General features: G+C 38.8%; 1 protein-coding gene across 1 annotated transcript in view; it reads left to right on the top strand.

Moving 5' to 3' along the window:
* Window positions 1-15,306, top strand: part of LOC133636081 (soluble guanylate cyclase 88E-like) — a 30,942-nt gene continuing 15,636 nt past the window's right edge. Inside the window, exon 1 of the mRNA XM_062029726.1 lies at window positions 1-450. Within this exon, the coding sequence (XP_061885710.1) occupies window positions 14-450 (437 nt within the window). The 5' untranslated portion in view covers window positions 1-13. The remainder of the gene's footprint in view (window positions 451-15,306) is intronic.

The raw sequence follows: 15,306 nt of genomic DNA, 5'->3' as shown, positions 1-15,306 counted from the left end.
TGAGCTGGGGTCCATGTTGAGGTTGAGCTCCAGACGACACAACACTTTGAAGACCTTTGCTGGTACCGCACTTTTGGCTCTCCGCCTGGTTCTGACCTGCCGGGTGCTGCCGGGGACATTCGGATCCGTGGCCGCCTGCCCACTCAGTCAGTTCCTGTTGGGTTCTTCTTCTTCTTTGAATGGAGCTGCTGTCCTGAAGAGGCTGGCTGAGGTTTTCATGAGGTTGAGCAGCACTGAGGTGAGCTCCCGTCTGGTCCACTCTGACAAGAAGAACCTCTCCTCAGCTGAGCAGTTAAATCGGGCAGCACCGAGCCCTGTGAAGATGTACGGCCTGTACTTGGAGGCGGTCAACGACTACATCAACGAGTCCTACGGCGAGGACGTGTGGCGGCTGATTGAGAACCGAGCCGAGATCCCTCACCTGAAGTTTGTCAGGCATCAGATGTACAAGTAGGTTCCTCATTTGGGTGACGTTAGAGGTTCTGGATGCTCTTAATGTTTGTGTCTTTGTTAATAAAGTTGATGGATTCGAAGGTTCTAGGTCAGACCTGGGCAAATTAAGGCCCGGGGGCCACATGCGGCCCGTTAAGCTTTTCAATCTGGCCCGCCGGACATTCCCAAATATTTTTTTTAGATCTTTAAGATGGAAAGTGTAGCTCCCATTATGATGTGCAGTCATGTTTTCAAATGACCATAAGTCTTGAACAATACAAAGTATTTCAATGGTTGGAATCTGCGCTTTGGGATGATATACCAGTTACTATGGTAATCTAATTAGTTACTATGGTCATCTAATTAGTTACTATGGTAATCTACGTCACAGCAGCTCAGACGAGGCACCAAGCAGTGTGGGCGGGAAGCGTTTCCACAGACGCGGAAGGAGATTTTCACAACAAAGTTCTAAAGCTTAGTAATATATCAGATATATCAGATTGTAGGTCGGGTTTATTTTGTACCCTTCACATTCATATTTAACTGTTTGTTGCATTTTTGTTGCGTTTCACTTTATTGTAAAATATGTTGATCGAAAGGGGGTGTGACAATCATATTTTGTCAATATTCAGTGTTTTATCCTTCATAGAAACATGTACAATTCTAATACGTTTTTTAAGGCGGTCTGTCATAACGTTTTTAGCCTTCAATCAGACATTATTGTGAGGTTTTGTATTGGTGTCCCTAAAAATAGATATACCGGCCCCCAGACACATTTTTTTCTCTAAATGTGGCCCCCGAGTCAAAATAATTGCCCAGGCCTGTTGTAGGTGGACGTTTTTTTGAGTAAGAGATGTCTCGGACCGGTCGTAGCTTCCTGGTGTGACGTGCCTAAAAAAACAGCCGACCTTTAAACCTTCAAAAAGGAAGTTGTCCGACCACATACACTACCGTTCAAAAGTTTGGGGTCACCCAAACAATTTTGTGGAATAGCTTTCATTTCTAAGAACAAGAATAGACTGTCGAGTTTCAGATGAAAGTTCTCTTTTTCTGGCCATTTTGAGGGTTTAATTGACCCCGCAAATGTATTGTTCCAGAAACTCAATCTGCTCAAAGGAAGGTCAGTTTTGTAGTTTCTGTAACGAGCTAAACTGTTTTCAGATGTGTGAACATGATTGCACAAGGGTTTTCTAATCATCAATTAGCCTTCTGAGCCAATGAGCAAACACATTGTACCATTAGAACACTGGAGTGATAGTTGCTGGAAATGGGCCTCTATACACCTATATAGATATTGCACCAAAAACCAGACATTTGCAGCTAGAATAGTCATTTACCACATTAGCAATGTATAGAGTGTATTTCTTTAAAGTTAAGACTAGTTTAAAGTTGTCTTCATTGAAAAGTACAGTGCTTTTCCTTCAAAAATAAGGACATTTCAATGTGACCCCAAACTTTTGAACGGTAGTGTATCTGCGGTCACGGATTAAGGATTGTGTCCCGGGTGTATGCCCCCTCATCACTTAACCGCATCCTGATTTCCACGTCACACCAGGATGCTACGACAGCTCTGACAAAGACTAAAATTGTCCACAGGTAAGAGACATCTCCCGTTCAAAAAACTTTGTCTGCACACGAACCCTGAACCACTTGACGTCCATTGCACCGGTCGCCCAGGGAGGGGTCCCCACATCTGCGGTCCCCTCCAAGGTTTCTCATTATATCCCATTGGGTTGAGTTTTTTCTTGCCCTGATGTGGGATCTGAGATGTGGATGTCGTTGTGGCTTGTGCAGCCCTTTTAAACACTCGTGATTTAGGGCTACCGTATTTTTCGGAGAATAAGTCGCACCAGCCGGAAATGCATAATAAAGAAGGAAAAAACATATATAAGTCGCACTGGAGTATAAGTCGCATTTTTGGGGGGAAATGTATTTGATAAAACCCAACACCAAGAATAGACATTTGAAAGGCAATTTAAAATAAATAAAGAATAGTGAACAACAGGCTGAATAAGTGTACGTTATATGAGGCATAAATAACCAACTGAGAATGTGCCTGGTATGTTAACGTAACATATTATGGTAAGAGTCATTCAAATAACTATAATATACAGAACATGCTATACGTTTACCAAACAATCTGTCACTCCTAATCGCTAAATCCCATGAAATCTTATACGTCTAGTCTCTTACGTGACTGAGCTAAATAATATTATTTGATATTTTACGGTAATGTGTTAATCATTTCACACGTAAGTCGCTCCTGAGTATAAGTCGCACCCCCGGCCAAACTATGAAAAAAACTGCGACTTATAGTCCGAAAAATACGGTATATAAATACACTTTGATGGATTGATTGATTGAACCTGTTCAGGAAGAGGACACCATGAACGATTCGTTTGATTTTGTGTACAAACTGTACACAAATACAAATACAAATACCACAACTTGCATTGTTCATTCGCTTGTGGATTATTTTATATCAAAGGGGAATTGCAGTTTTTTGGGGGGGAATTTTTGTATATGATTTAAAATCCTCATTTTTTCATACATTCTAAAACAGAGGTGTCAAGCGTAAACAAACCAGACATTTTTGATTGAAAGAAACTGCTGTTCTAAATGTGTCCACTAGAGATGTCCGATAATATCGGCCTGCCGATATTATCGGCCGATATATGCGTTAAAATGTAATATCGGAAATGATCGGTATCGTTTTTTTTATTATCGGTATCGGTTTATTTTTTTAAATTTTTTTTATTTTATTAAATCAACATAAAAAACACAAGATACACTTACAATTAGTGCACCAACCCAAAAAACCTCCCTCCCCCATTTACACTCATTCACACAAAAGGGTTGTTTCTTTCTGTTATTAATATTCTGGTTCCTACATTATATATCAATATATATCAATACAGTCTGCAAGGGATACAGTCCGTAAGCACACATGATTGTGCGTGCTGCTGGTCCACTAATAGTACTAACCTTTAACAGTTAATTTGACTAATTTTCATTCATTACTAGTTTCTATGTAACTGTTTTTATATTGTTGTACTTTCTTTTTTATTCAAGAAAATGTTTTTAATTTATTTATCTTATTTTACAAAATTTTTTAAAAAGTACCTTATCTTCACCATACCTGGTTGTCTAAATTAGGCATAATAATGTGTTAATTCCACGACTGCATATATCGGTTGATATCGGTATCGGTTGATATCGGTATCGGTAATTAAAGAGTTGGACAATATCGGATATCGGCAAAAAGCCATTATCGGACATCCCTAGTGTCCACTAGATGTCGCAATAGCAATTCTTTGTATCTTTGTAGGTGTGAATGAATGATGGGTTCCCACTTCTCTGTGAGCGCTTTGAGTATCTAACAATAGAAAAGCGCGATATAAAATCGAATACATTATTATTATTATTATTTGTAGATGATGCTACATATGTAAAAAAAAAACAAAAAAAAAACACATGTTAGTGCATCAGTCCAGAAAAATGATTAAACTACATAAATAACATACTGTAATTTGATTTTGACATTATTTTCTTATCTTGTTAGACTGAAAATTAACACCAATGAGTTGACTGATGAACATTATCACATCATTTATTCAGAGAGTATAAATAACAAATAAAGATAGAATACTATTAACCGCGTCCGCAACATGTAAGTGTAAAAAAACAACAACATTATGATTTGTACATTTTCAGAATGTGCTTGTTCTATTCTTAAACATAGAAAACAATCTGAAGTCGTCTTTATTTTTACGTTATCGTGCCGTGATTTTACCAGTTCGGCCCACTTCGGAGTAGATTTTTCTCCATGTGACCCCCCCCATCTAAAATGATTTTGACACCCCTGTTCTAAATCATAAATAAACACTACATTTTATATATGCTCCATCACAGCCGCATCGGTTATGGTTTTGTTTCGGATGACTTAGTGGCTGAGCGTTTCTCAGAATGAAACCAAAATGTCCATCATGTATTAATGCGGACTTCGGCTTCCGTGTTCTAATAAAAGCATGTTGTGACATCGCTGACCACAAAGAAAGAACTTCCTTGATCACATCGCTGAGAATAATAATGCTCACTTATTCACAATCCTTATGTAAGAGAAACATTTTCTTAAGCATTTTAAATAGTAAATAAACGTTAGCTAAAGTCAGCTAACAATTGAGTCAGTGTGGGTCGATCAATTCCGCCTATAACGCGCTCTAAAAACATCCATCAAGGTTTAATATACACATTATAAGTATATATTATAAGTAGTAACATTCATAACAACATGTAATATTTACGTATTTTGATCCTTTTAAGCATACGGCGGCGTATTAATTTAACAGACGCATCACAACGTTCGCTTTTCCCTTCAACAACATCAACAGTACTAATCATGGCAGACTTCATGAGAGTCAACAAAGGCTACTTAGGGACAAATGATGATCCAGAACCTTATATTTTTGAGCCTGAACATAAGGAGGATGAAGCAGTGTGCTCAACAGATCCCGCTTTAGTGAAACACTAAGCATCATGTAGCAGTATTGCTAAGTGCTAAACAAGATATACAAACATAATAAAACAATCACTTACTGTACAAAGTCTGCTCTCATTGGGATGCCGACTGATATGTTTTTATCTCAATCAAATGTTACTTATATACTGTAGCCCTTAATCACAAGTGTCTCAAAGGGCTGCACAAGCCACAACGACATCCTCGGCTCAGATCCCACATCAGGGCAAGAAACAACTCAACCCAATGCGCACAACGAGAAACCTTGGAGGGGACCGCAGCTGACCGCAAAAGTCTAGCAGCCACATTTTGTACCAACTGTAATCTTTTAATGCTAGACATAGGGAGACCCGAAAATAATACGTTACAGTAATGGAGACGAGACGTAACGAACGCAAGAATAATGATCTCAGGGTCGCTGGTGGACAAAATGGAACACATTTTTGCGATATTACGGAGATGTTTTAGTGACACTCTTAATGTGTGTCTCAAATGGGAAAGTTGGGTCAAATATAATATACATAATATCTTATTATAGAAACAAACTATAATAATATAATAAGATATATATATACTATCTTATCTACGATAGATAGGTCGTGAGTTCAAACCCCGGCCGAGTCATACCAAAGACTATAAAAATGGGACCCATTACCCCCCTGCTTGGCACTCAGCATCAGGGGTTGGAATTGGGGGTTAATTCACCAAAATGATTCCCGGGCGCGGCCACCGCTGCTGCTCACTGCTCCCCTCACCTCCCAAGGGGGTGAGGGTGATGGGTCAAATGCAGAGGATAATCTCACCACACCTAGTGTGTGTGTGACAATCATTGGTACTTTAACTTTATAATATCTTCCCGTTTGAATGAAGAATGAATCATAATCCACACAAAGGGTTAAAACAAGTGTCTTTTTGTGTATTTCTCACCATCTCCGGGTCAAAGTTGACCAACTTGTGGGTTTGTGTCCACAACCTTCTACTATCCAGGTGATTTCTACCAGTTATGGATACCATATATGAAGGAAGGCAAGATTGATTTATAAATATCTCTACAATGTCTCCACGGTTGACAGGAAAATTTATTATAATTATTTAACTATTAATTTGACTTTATGGAAGTGTAAACAATCATCAGAACTGCACGTTTTTTTTTGGAATTTTGTCTATCGTTCACAATCCCTATGTACGACAAGAAGACGTATGGTTTTATTTGTTCATGCATTCTAAATCGTAAATAAACGCTAGCAAAAGTCAGCTAACAATACAGGTAATGAGAGTCGCTATTTTCCTCCTACAAAGCACTGTAAAAACATCCAGACACCTCCATTAACATTTTATATACATGCTGTAAGTATATATGTAATGTAGTAACATTCATAACTGTGGCGGCCCACCTGGATTAATGACACAAGATGCAGAGAGCTTCGACTGGTGTAACTTTAATTCTCTCCTCCTTTTCTCCTCACAATTTTGACACCGTGAAAACTATGAAGATGGACAGAAAATACCATATTATCGTACCATATTTCCACAAAACAATACATAAGTAATGTTTACATTTTTAAACTTATAAACAAATCTTTTTAGTAAACTTAAATAATGAATTTTCACATGAATTAAGCTTAATTACAAGTTACAGCTCTCATTTAAATAAAAATAATGACATTTTCCCGATTGTTTTAAATGAAATGAACCACTTGTTTTACAATAAATAAACCATTAGTCTCCTCCTACCTCCTTCCGCTAAGTTTGCTCAGCTAGTTAGCCTAGCTTCCACACATAGCTCGTAGTGACTCTCCTAAAGGTGACATATAAACAACACAAACACGAGGCACAATAAAATAAGCTCTCACAAATGTTCACACAGAATATGAGAAATATATCTTTGTCAGCATGTTTTACCACTCCTGGAGTAACGTGAGTATGCTGTTGCCAGACGGAACGGCAGCAGGAAGTCAAGCATCAGCATTAAAGGAAGTAACAGAATTAAGAGTGGGCTCTTCAAAATAAAGGCACAAAAAAAAAAAACCGTAACATGACAGAACTGCATTTTTCTCATGAACAAAACGTTCTGACATTTACTATAACAATATGTAATATTTACATATTTTGCCCATTTTAAGCATTTCACAGACGCATCACAACGTTCGCTTTTCCCTTTTAACAAGACTACTAATCATGGCAGACTTCATGAGAGACAAAAAAAGACTACTTAGGGACAAATGATGACCCAGAACCTTATATTTTTGAGCCTGAAAATAAGGAGGACGATGATCTACAACTTTTAGAAGCTGTGTGCTAAACAGATACAGCTTTAGTGAAACATTAAGCATCATGTAGCAGTGTTGCTACAATTTACAAACATAACAAAACAATCACTTACTGTACACTGTCTGCTCTCACTGGGATGTTTATACCTTCCCGTTTAGATGAAGAATTGATCATAATCCTTACGAAGAGTTAGAAAAGAAGTTGCCACAATCTAGCGTCTTTTTCGGGTCTAAGTTGGATGTCAAAGTTGACCAACTTCTCGATTTACGTCCACAACCTTCTACTATCCAGGTGAGAGGCATGATTTATAATCTAGAATTAACTTTCACCAACTCAGAGGTGATGCAGCAGCTCAATATGTCAATGCAGCAGCATAAGCTAGTTAGCTCTCTGTGATCAATGTGCCGCTAAAAGTAGTTCCTCTGCGTTTTACTTGGTTAATATTCAGGTCACGACATGTAAATGGTGTATTGTTGGCGGTTTTTGGATGTTATTTTAGAGGGCTTTGTGGGCGGAATGGTGGAGTTTTCATTGACACCAGGCCTGGCCCTAACCAATCTGGCGCCCTAGGCAAGATTTTAGGTGGCGCCCCCCCCACATCGGCAGTGAAGTGTATATACTCACAAGAAACCGAATAGCTTTGTCTTTGACCTTTTTTTTAACTTAAAGAAAGCAAATTAACATATTATATGAGAATGTTATGTTATGATTATCTTTAACCGAATCACAGCAGTGCTGAAATTAAAAAACAGCATTCCTTCTCATGTGATATTGCTTAATTAACATTAATGATGTGCACTTTAACAACTAGGATTACAACTTACCTAATATATAAAGGGGTGGAAAAGTGACTGTTACTTGCAGGGCAAACATTAGCTAACCAGAAGGCAATAACAATGTAAACAAAAAACACCTGCTTAAAAGATCTAATACAAATGTCCCTGAGGAATGTAAGGTGGGAGTACTGTAATTACCTAACGTTACATTATTATTTTCCATAACAATTTAGCCCCCTCCACAATATTAACCCGACGTTAAAACAGAACTAGCTATTTATTGATTAGCAATTGCCGAATCATGTAACATTAGCTTAATGCTAAAAAGCCAGGTTACTATCACATTCTGTAACAGACAAATAATTTAATGTAGGCTAACGTTACATACCTGCTACCTCTGTCTTTTTCTCGTTTCTCCTCCTCTTCTTTCCTGTTTTTTCTTCCCTGGGCACCTGACAGTTTTGGCCGTTTTGACATCTTGTGTTGATTTTTTGATGTGGTAAGAGTCATGATACGGGAAGGTAGGGGGCGCACCGTGCGGGGGGATGGCGGGGGGGGGGGGGGGGGGGGGGTTGTAACAAATAATATTTCTATTAAATAGGCTTTACTTTGCATTTTAATTAACGTGGGATTATTTTTTGTATTTAGAAATAATAGTACCAACTTTTTTTTTTTTTTTCTCTCCAACATTTGTGGCACTGGCTTGGCGCCCCCTGATGGACGGCGCCCTTAGCATTTGCCTATACGGCCTATGCCACGGGCCGGCCCTGATTGACACCATTGTTAGCTGAGTCTTGCTAGCGTTTGTTTATGTGCACAAGACTGCTTCAATAGAGACCACATAGGAAATGTGCCGTCCAGTGGTATAGATCGCAATGTGGTCTGTGTGTGTGTGGTGGGAACAGTGAAGAGAGGTGGCTATAAGAAAAACGACAAAGAGAGCAAAGGGCCCAAAGAAAACTAGAAAGGTTTGAAATAAAAAATAAATTTTGAGCCGTCGAGAAAATTAACATTTCACATTACCACTACATTAATGATGCAGCCCATTACCAGGAAGCACCCTCATATTTAAGAACAGCAAACAAGCGATTCTATTTGATCTATTTTGGCAGCTAATACATCTTATATCTAGATACATGCCAGGACATGTTAGCAGCTACAGTTTGTACGTTAATGCTAACCAGTTGTTTGTCCAAAAATCAAACACCAATTGATACCTTTTCAAATGTGTTGGTGTTAAAGTGGCTCCGTAATGCAAAACAACCTTACCTATCGGTAACTGTTTTTAAACGATCAAACTGTCAATAGATGGAATTGATATTGAAAGGGTTTCTGAACTTAGATTTTTAGGAGTGATACTGGATGATGGTCTGACATGGAAATCTCATATTGCACATGTACGGAAAAAGATGTCTAAGAGTATTTTTATATTAAATAAGATAAAATATGTGTTAGATTATAAGGCAATGCATATATTGTATTGTGCACTTATATTGCTATATATCAGCTACTGTGTGGAAGTGTGGGGGAACACATATAAGAGTAACATAAAGGCATTGTATCAACTACAGAAAAGAGCTATAAGGATTATTCATAAAGCAGATTATCTAGAACACAGTAACATACTATTTATTAATTCTGGTTTATTGAAACTACAGGAGCTAGTAAGGTTACAGACATTATGTGTTATGTTTAAGGCTAAAAGTATAACATAATAATAATAATAATAGATTTTATTTGTAAAAAGCACTTTACGTTGAGCAAACAACCTCAAAGTGCTGCAGTGTTAAACCCCCCCCGCCCCCCCCCCAAAAAAACAAAAAAAACCCAAAAAAAACATTACCAGCAAATTTACAAAAAATGTTTGTCATCACTTCTGAGAATGAAGAGCATGGAAGAAAAGGTCATTTCAAACATCAGTATTCAAGGACAACTTTAAAACAAATGTGTATATCAGTGGTGGGGGTTAAACTATGGAATTCTCTTTACAATGAGATAAAAGATTGTAGAAATATATTCCAATTGAAAAAAAAAAATATAGACAGAACAATAAGATCATATGGACAGCCGTAAGTGTTTACATTTCGCTTTATATTTATTATTTTACTTATTTTTTGTCTGGTTTTGTATTTGTTTTGTATCATCCCGTGAGGTGTATATTATTTTTTGTTCGGTTTGTACTTCATGAAGTTTTTGCACTTGTTTTTTTTTTTTGTTTGTTTGTTTGTTTGTTTTCATTATATTTGGATGTATTTGTTTGGTTTGTATGCTTGTGAATCTGGGCTATCTATTAACTACTTATTATGTTGAAGGGGGCAGGAAATATACGATTTTCTTCATCCTGTTCCTTCTCAAGCATAGGTGTGTAAATATGTGTTTTGTTGTTAGAGTTTAATTGTCTATTGATCAAAAATGCACATCAATAAAGGAGATGAATAAAAAATGAATGAATGAATGAATGTATTTGGGATCTGCATAAGTCCCGAAAATTTGAAATTAAACTACGGTGACACTGCAGAGATATATTAATAAAAATAACCTTGCCTTCCGTGGTACTTCCTCGAAACGAGCTGTTTGGAAGTTTGCAAAACCTGTGACATTTTTCACCGATGACATCACCGGATTACCGAAAGAGCTATTGTAGTCCGACGCCGTAGTCAATAACTTCCTTCTTTTTCTCTATCCTCTTGTTGTGGGGCAGACTGGCTCGTACATGCACATGCATCCTCCTCTGTTGCCCGTTCTAATACAAAGTAGCAATGAGTTCTACCTATAGAGGTGTACGATAATATCGGACTGCCGATATTATCGGCTGATAAATGCTTTAAAATGTAATATCGGAAATTATCGGTATCGATTTCAAAAAGTAAAATTTATGACTTTTTAAAACGCCGCTGTACGGAGTGGTACACGGACGTAGGGAGAAGTACAGAGCGCCAATAAACCTTAAAGGCACTGCCTTTGCGTGCCGGCCCAATCACATAATATCTACGGCTTTTCACACACACAAGTCAATGCAAGGCATACTTGGTCAACAGCCATACAGGTCACATTGAGGGTGGCCGTATAAACAACTTTAACACTGTTACAAATATGCGCCACACTGTGAACCCACACCAAACAACAATGACAAACACATTTCGGGAGAACATCCGCACCGTAACACAACATAAACACAACAGAACAAATACCCAGAAACCCTTGCAGCACTAACTCTTCCGGGACGCTATAATATACACCCCCTCCCACCCCCACCTCAACCCCGCCCCCCGCCCACCTCAACCTCCTCATGCTCTCTCAGGGAGAGCATGTCCCAAATTCCAAGCTGCTGTTTTGAGGCATGTTAAAAAAAATAATGCACTTTGTGACTTCAATAATAAATATGGCAGTGCCATGTTGGCATTTTTTTTCCATAACTTGAGTTGATTTATTTTGGAAAACCTTGTTACATTGTTTAATGCATCCAGCGGGGTATCACAACAAAATTAGGCATAATAATGTGTTAATTCCACGACTGTATATATCAGTATCGGTTGATATCGGAATCGGTAATTAACAGTTGGACAATATCGGAATATCTGATATCGGCAAAAAAGCCATTATCGGACGTCTCTAGTTGTAACTTATATCTGTCAGTAGATTCGCTATGGAAACGCTAAAAACTACAACATGGCTGATGGGGAGAAGACGCTGTCAAAGTGGAGGCATGTAAATAAGACCCGCCCACAAAGAGATGGTCAGAAAGCGGCTTGAAGATGGTCTGTAAAAGAATCTGTGCAACATTTAGACCAAAGAACCACCATTACATGTTATGTAGACCACAAGGAAGTCTTTTAAAAATGTAGAAACCTGAAATATAGTCAATTGATCATACACTATATTGCCAAAAGTATTTGGCCACCCATGTGTTTCAGGAGTTGGGCTTGGCCCCTTAGTTCCAGTGAAAGGAACTTTGAATGCTCCAGGATACCAAAACATTTTGGACAATTCCATGCTCCCAACCTTGTGGGAGAGCGGACCCCTTCCTCTTCCAACATGACTGTGCACCAGTGCACAAAGCAAGGTCCATAAAGACATGTATGACAGAGTCTGATGTGGATGAACTTGACTGGCCTGCACAGAGTCCTGACCTGAACCCGATAGAACACCTTTGGGATGAATTAGAACGGAGACTGAGCGCCAGGCCTTCTCACCAATGCGCTTTTGGAAGAATGCTGGAAAATTCCTATAAACACACTCCGCAACCTTGTGGACAGCCTTCCCAGAAGAGTTGAAGCTGTAATAGCTGCAAAAGGTGGACCCACGTCATATTGAACCCTATGGGTTAGGAATGGGATGGCACTTCAAGTTCATCTGTGAGTCAAGGCAGGTGGCCAAATACTTTTGGCAATGTAGTGTACTTTATCAGAGTCTTTTGGTTTAGTTTGTTTTTTTATTTAGTATGTATCACCTGGTTTTAGGCTACAAGCTAAAGGTTACCCAAATGTTTTTGTTAATTTCAACTAATTTCCCTTAAAGACGCATTGAGACTAGTAAGTATATTTTTTTCGATGACTCGATTAATCGAACAAATCAATCAATAGATGACTCGGTTACTAAAATAAACGATAGATGACTCGGTTACTAAAATAATCGATAACTGCAAGCATAATTGTCTGCAAGCATAATTGTAATGAATTCATTTTTTCATGTTCCTTTATTTAACCAGGTAAAACAACTCATTGAGAGACCTGGCCAAAAGGGCAGCAAAAACAGGTTTCATTAATACAAAGAACAACAACAAACAGTAGCAGTCACACACTGTAAAAGCACAAATTACAAACAACATAAACACAATAGGTAAAACAATAAAATTACAGTGCTCAACAGAAACAGCGTCTGTCTTTTAAAATGGCCTGAAATTCCCCCAAAGGGATGAGTTCAGGTAGCCTCAGATCCTTTTTGTATTTCATTCCATGATCATGGAGCAGCAAATCTGAAGGCTTTTTTTCCCGCCCCCAAGACCCCAAGAATGTCCTGTGACCGCAAACTGTATCGACTGCAGTCTCTGCACATAAAAGAACATAAATAAAGGGGAACCAGACCAAGAAGTGATTTATAAATTAAACTATCCATGGAGGAAATCTGCGCACTGATACAGATGGACAGTTTGCCTTTGCATACAAAGTGGTCAAGGTTGCCACAACCAGTAATTAAACTTAAGGCGCAGTATTCAGTTTTTCAAACGAGTGTCAGGTGCATTCATAAAAAGCAAGTATAAAAGTGGTCAGTAGTAATACTTGCTACCAGCTGCTTCCAAGCAAATCGTTACAACCGGCTGTCGACTCTGCACATCAACTGTGTCGGAAATGGTCTCAGAGGTGAGTCGTGGACTACCGTAATTTCTGGACTATAAGCCGCACCTGACTATAAGCCGCACCAGCTAACTTTAGGGGAAAATACAGATTGCTCCATATATAAGCCGCACCCGACTATAAGCCGCAGGGTTTTGATGTGTTTAATTACCGTAGTATATAGGGGTTCCTGCTACCACGGAGGGGATTGTCGGGACAGAGATGACTGTTTGGGAACGCAAAGCGTCCCATTTATTAACAATAAATCTTTCAATCATTCAATCAAACTTTCACATCTTTGACATGGCGAACAGCATTCGTGCAGAGTACAAATAATACAACGGTGCAAAGTAATACAAAGTGCTCGCCTGTACATTATCAAAATAACCAGCCTACCGGTATATGAAAAGTCAGTCTTTAATCATTGTGTCATCGTCTTCCTCCTGTGTACTAAAACCACCGAAATCCTCTTCGTCGGTGTCGGAGAAGAACAGGCCGTAAATAAGCCGCACCCTTGTATAAGCCGCAGGGACCAGAACGAGGGGAAAAAGTAGCGGCTTATAGTCCGGAAATTACGGTACATTTTACATAAAACCATAACACAACAACATTAAGCAACAAGGGAAGGGACTGAAACAAGGGAGTGGACCCCTTTCACTTACCCGGTACTCTTCCGACTTCCATTGACAACATACACTATATTGCCAAAAGTGTTCGGCCACCCATCCAAATGATCAGAATCAGGTGTCCTAATCACTTGGCCCGGCCACAGGTGTATAAAATCAAGCACTTAGGCATGGAGACTGTTTCTACAAACATTTGTGAAAGAATGGGCCGCTCTCAGTGATTTCCAGCGTGGAACTGTCATAGGATGCCACCCGTGCAACAAATCCAGTCGTGAAATTTCCTCCCTCCTAAATATTCCAAAGTCAACTGTTGGCTTTATTATAAGAAAATGGAAGAGTTTGGGAACAACAGCAACTCAGCCACAAAGTGGTAGGCCACGTAAACTGACAGAGAGGGTCAGTGGATGCTGAAGCACATTGTGCAGAAAGTCTTTGCACAGTCAGTTGCTACAGAGCTCCAAACTTCATGTGACCTTCCAATTTGCCCACGTACAGTACGCAGAGAGCTTCATGGAATGGGTTTCCATGGCCGAGCAGCTTCATCTAAGCCAGGGGTGTCAAACTCATTTTAGATGGGGGGCCACATGGAGAAAAATCTACTCACAAGTGGGCCGGACTGGTGAAATCACGGCACGATAACTTAAAAATAAAGACAACTTCAGTGAACAATGGGAGACCGGGCTTTCTGCTCCGCTGCTCCCAGTCTGTGGAACGCTCTCCCTGACCACCTGAGGGCACCACAGACTGTGGATGCTTTTAAAAAAGGCTTAAAACCCTTCTTTTTAAAAAAGCCTTTTTTTTTTTTTAGATATATGCATACTAGTTTTAGCTATTTGGCTGTTCTAGTTTTTATTTTTTTTAATTATCTTTTTATTTTTTCTAATTTATTTATTTATTTTATTTTATTTTTGTAATACACTGTAGCACTTTGAGGTTGTTTACTCAATGTAAAGTGCTTTTTACAAATAAAATCTATTATTATTATTATTATTATTAAAAAAAGTATATAAAAATCAAATTACAGGATGTTATTTATGTAGTTTGCTTACATCGTGTGGTATATTTTTTTTATTTTTTTTACATATGTAGCATAATCTAGAAAGACACAAATAATTGCTATTGTGACATCTAGTGGACACAATTAAAACAGCAGTTTCTTTCATTCAAAAATTTCGGCTCATTTTTATACTTAGTAAACTCATCCCGCGGGCCGGATAAAACCTGTTCACGGGCCTGATCCGGCCCACGGGCCTTACGTTTGACACCCCTGATCTAAGCCATACATCACCAAGTCCAATGCAAAGCGTCGGATGCAGTGGTGTTAAGCGCGTTGCCACTGGACTCTCGAGCAG

This window comes from Entelurus aequoreus, linkage group LG20, assembly GCF_033978785.1.
Source record: "Entelurus aequoreus isolate RoL-2023_Sb linkage group LG20, RoL_Eaeq_v1.1, whole genome shotgun sequence".
Lineage (NCBI taxonomy): Eukaryota > Metazoa > Chordata > Actinopteri > Syngnathiformes > Syngnathidae > Entelurus > Entelurus aequoreus.
Note: the sequence above shows the minus strand (reverse complement) of the source record. Positions and strands in the feature narration are given on the sequence as shown.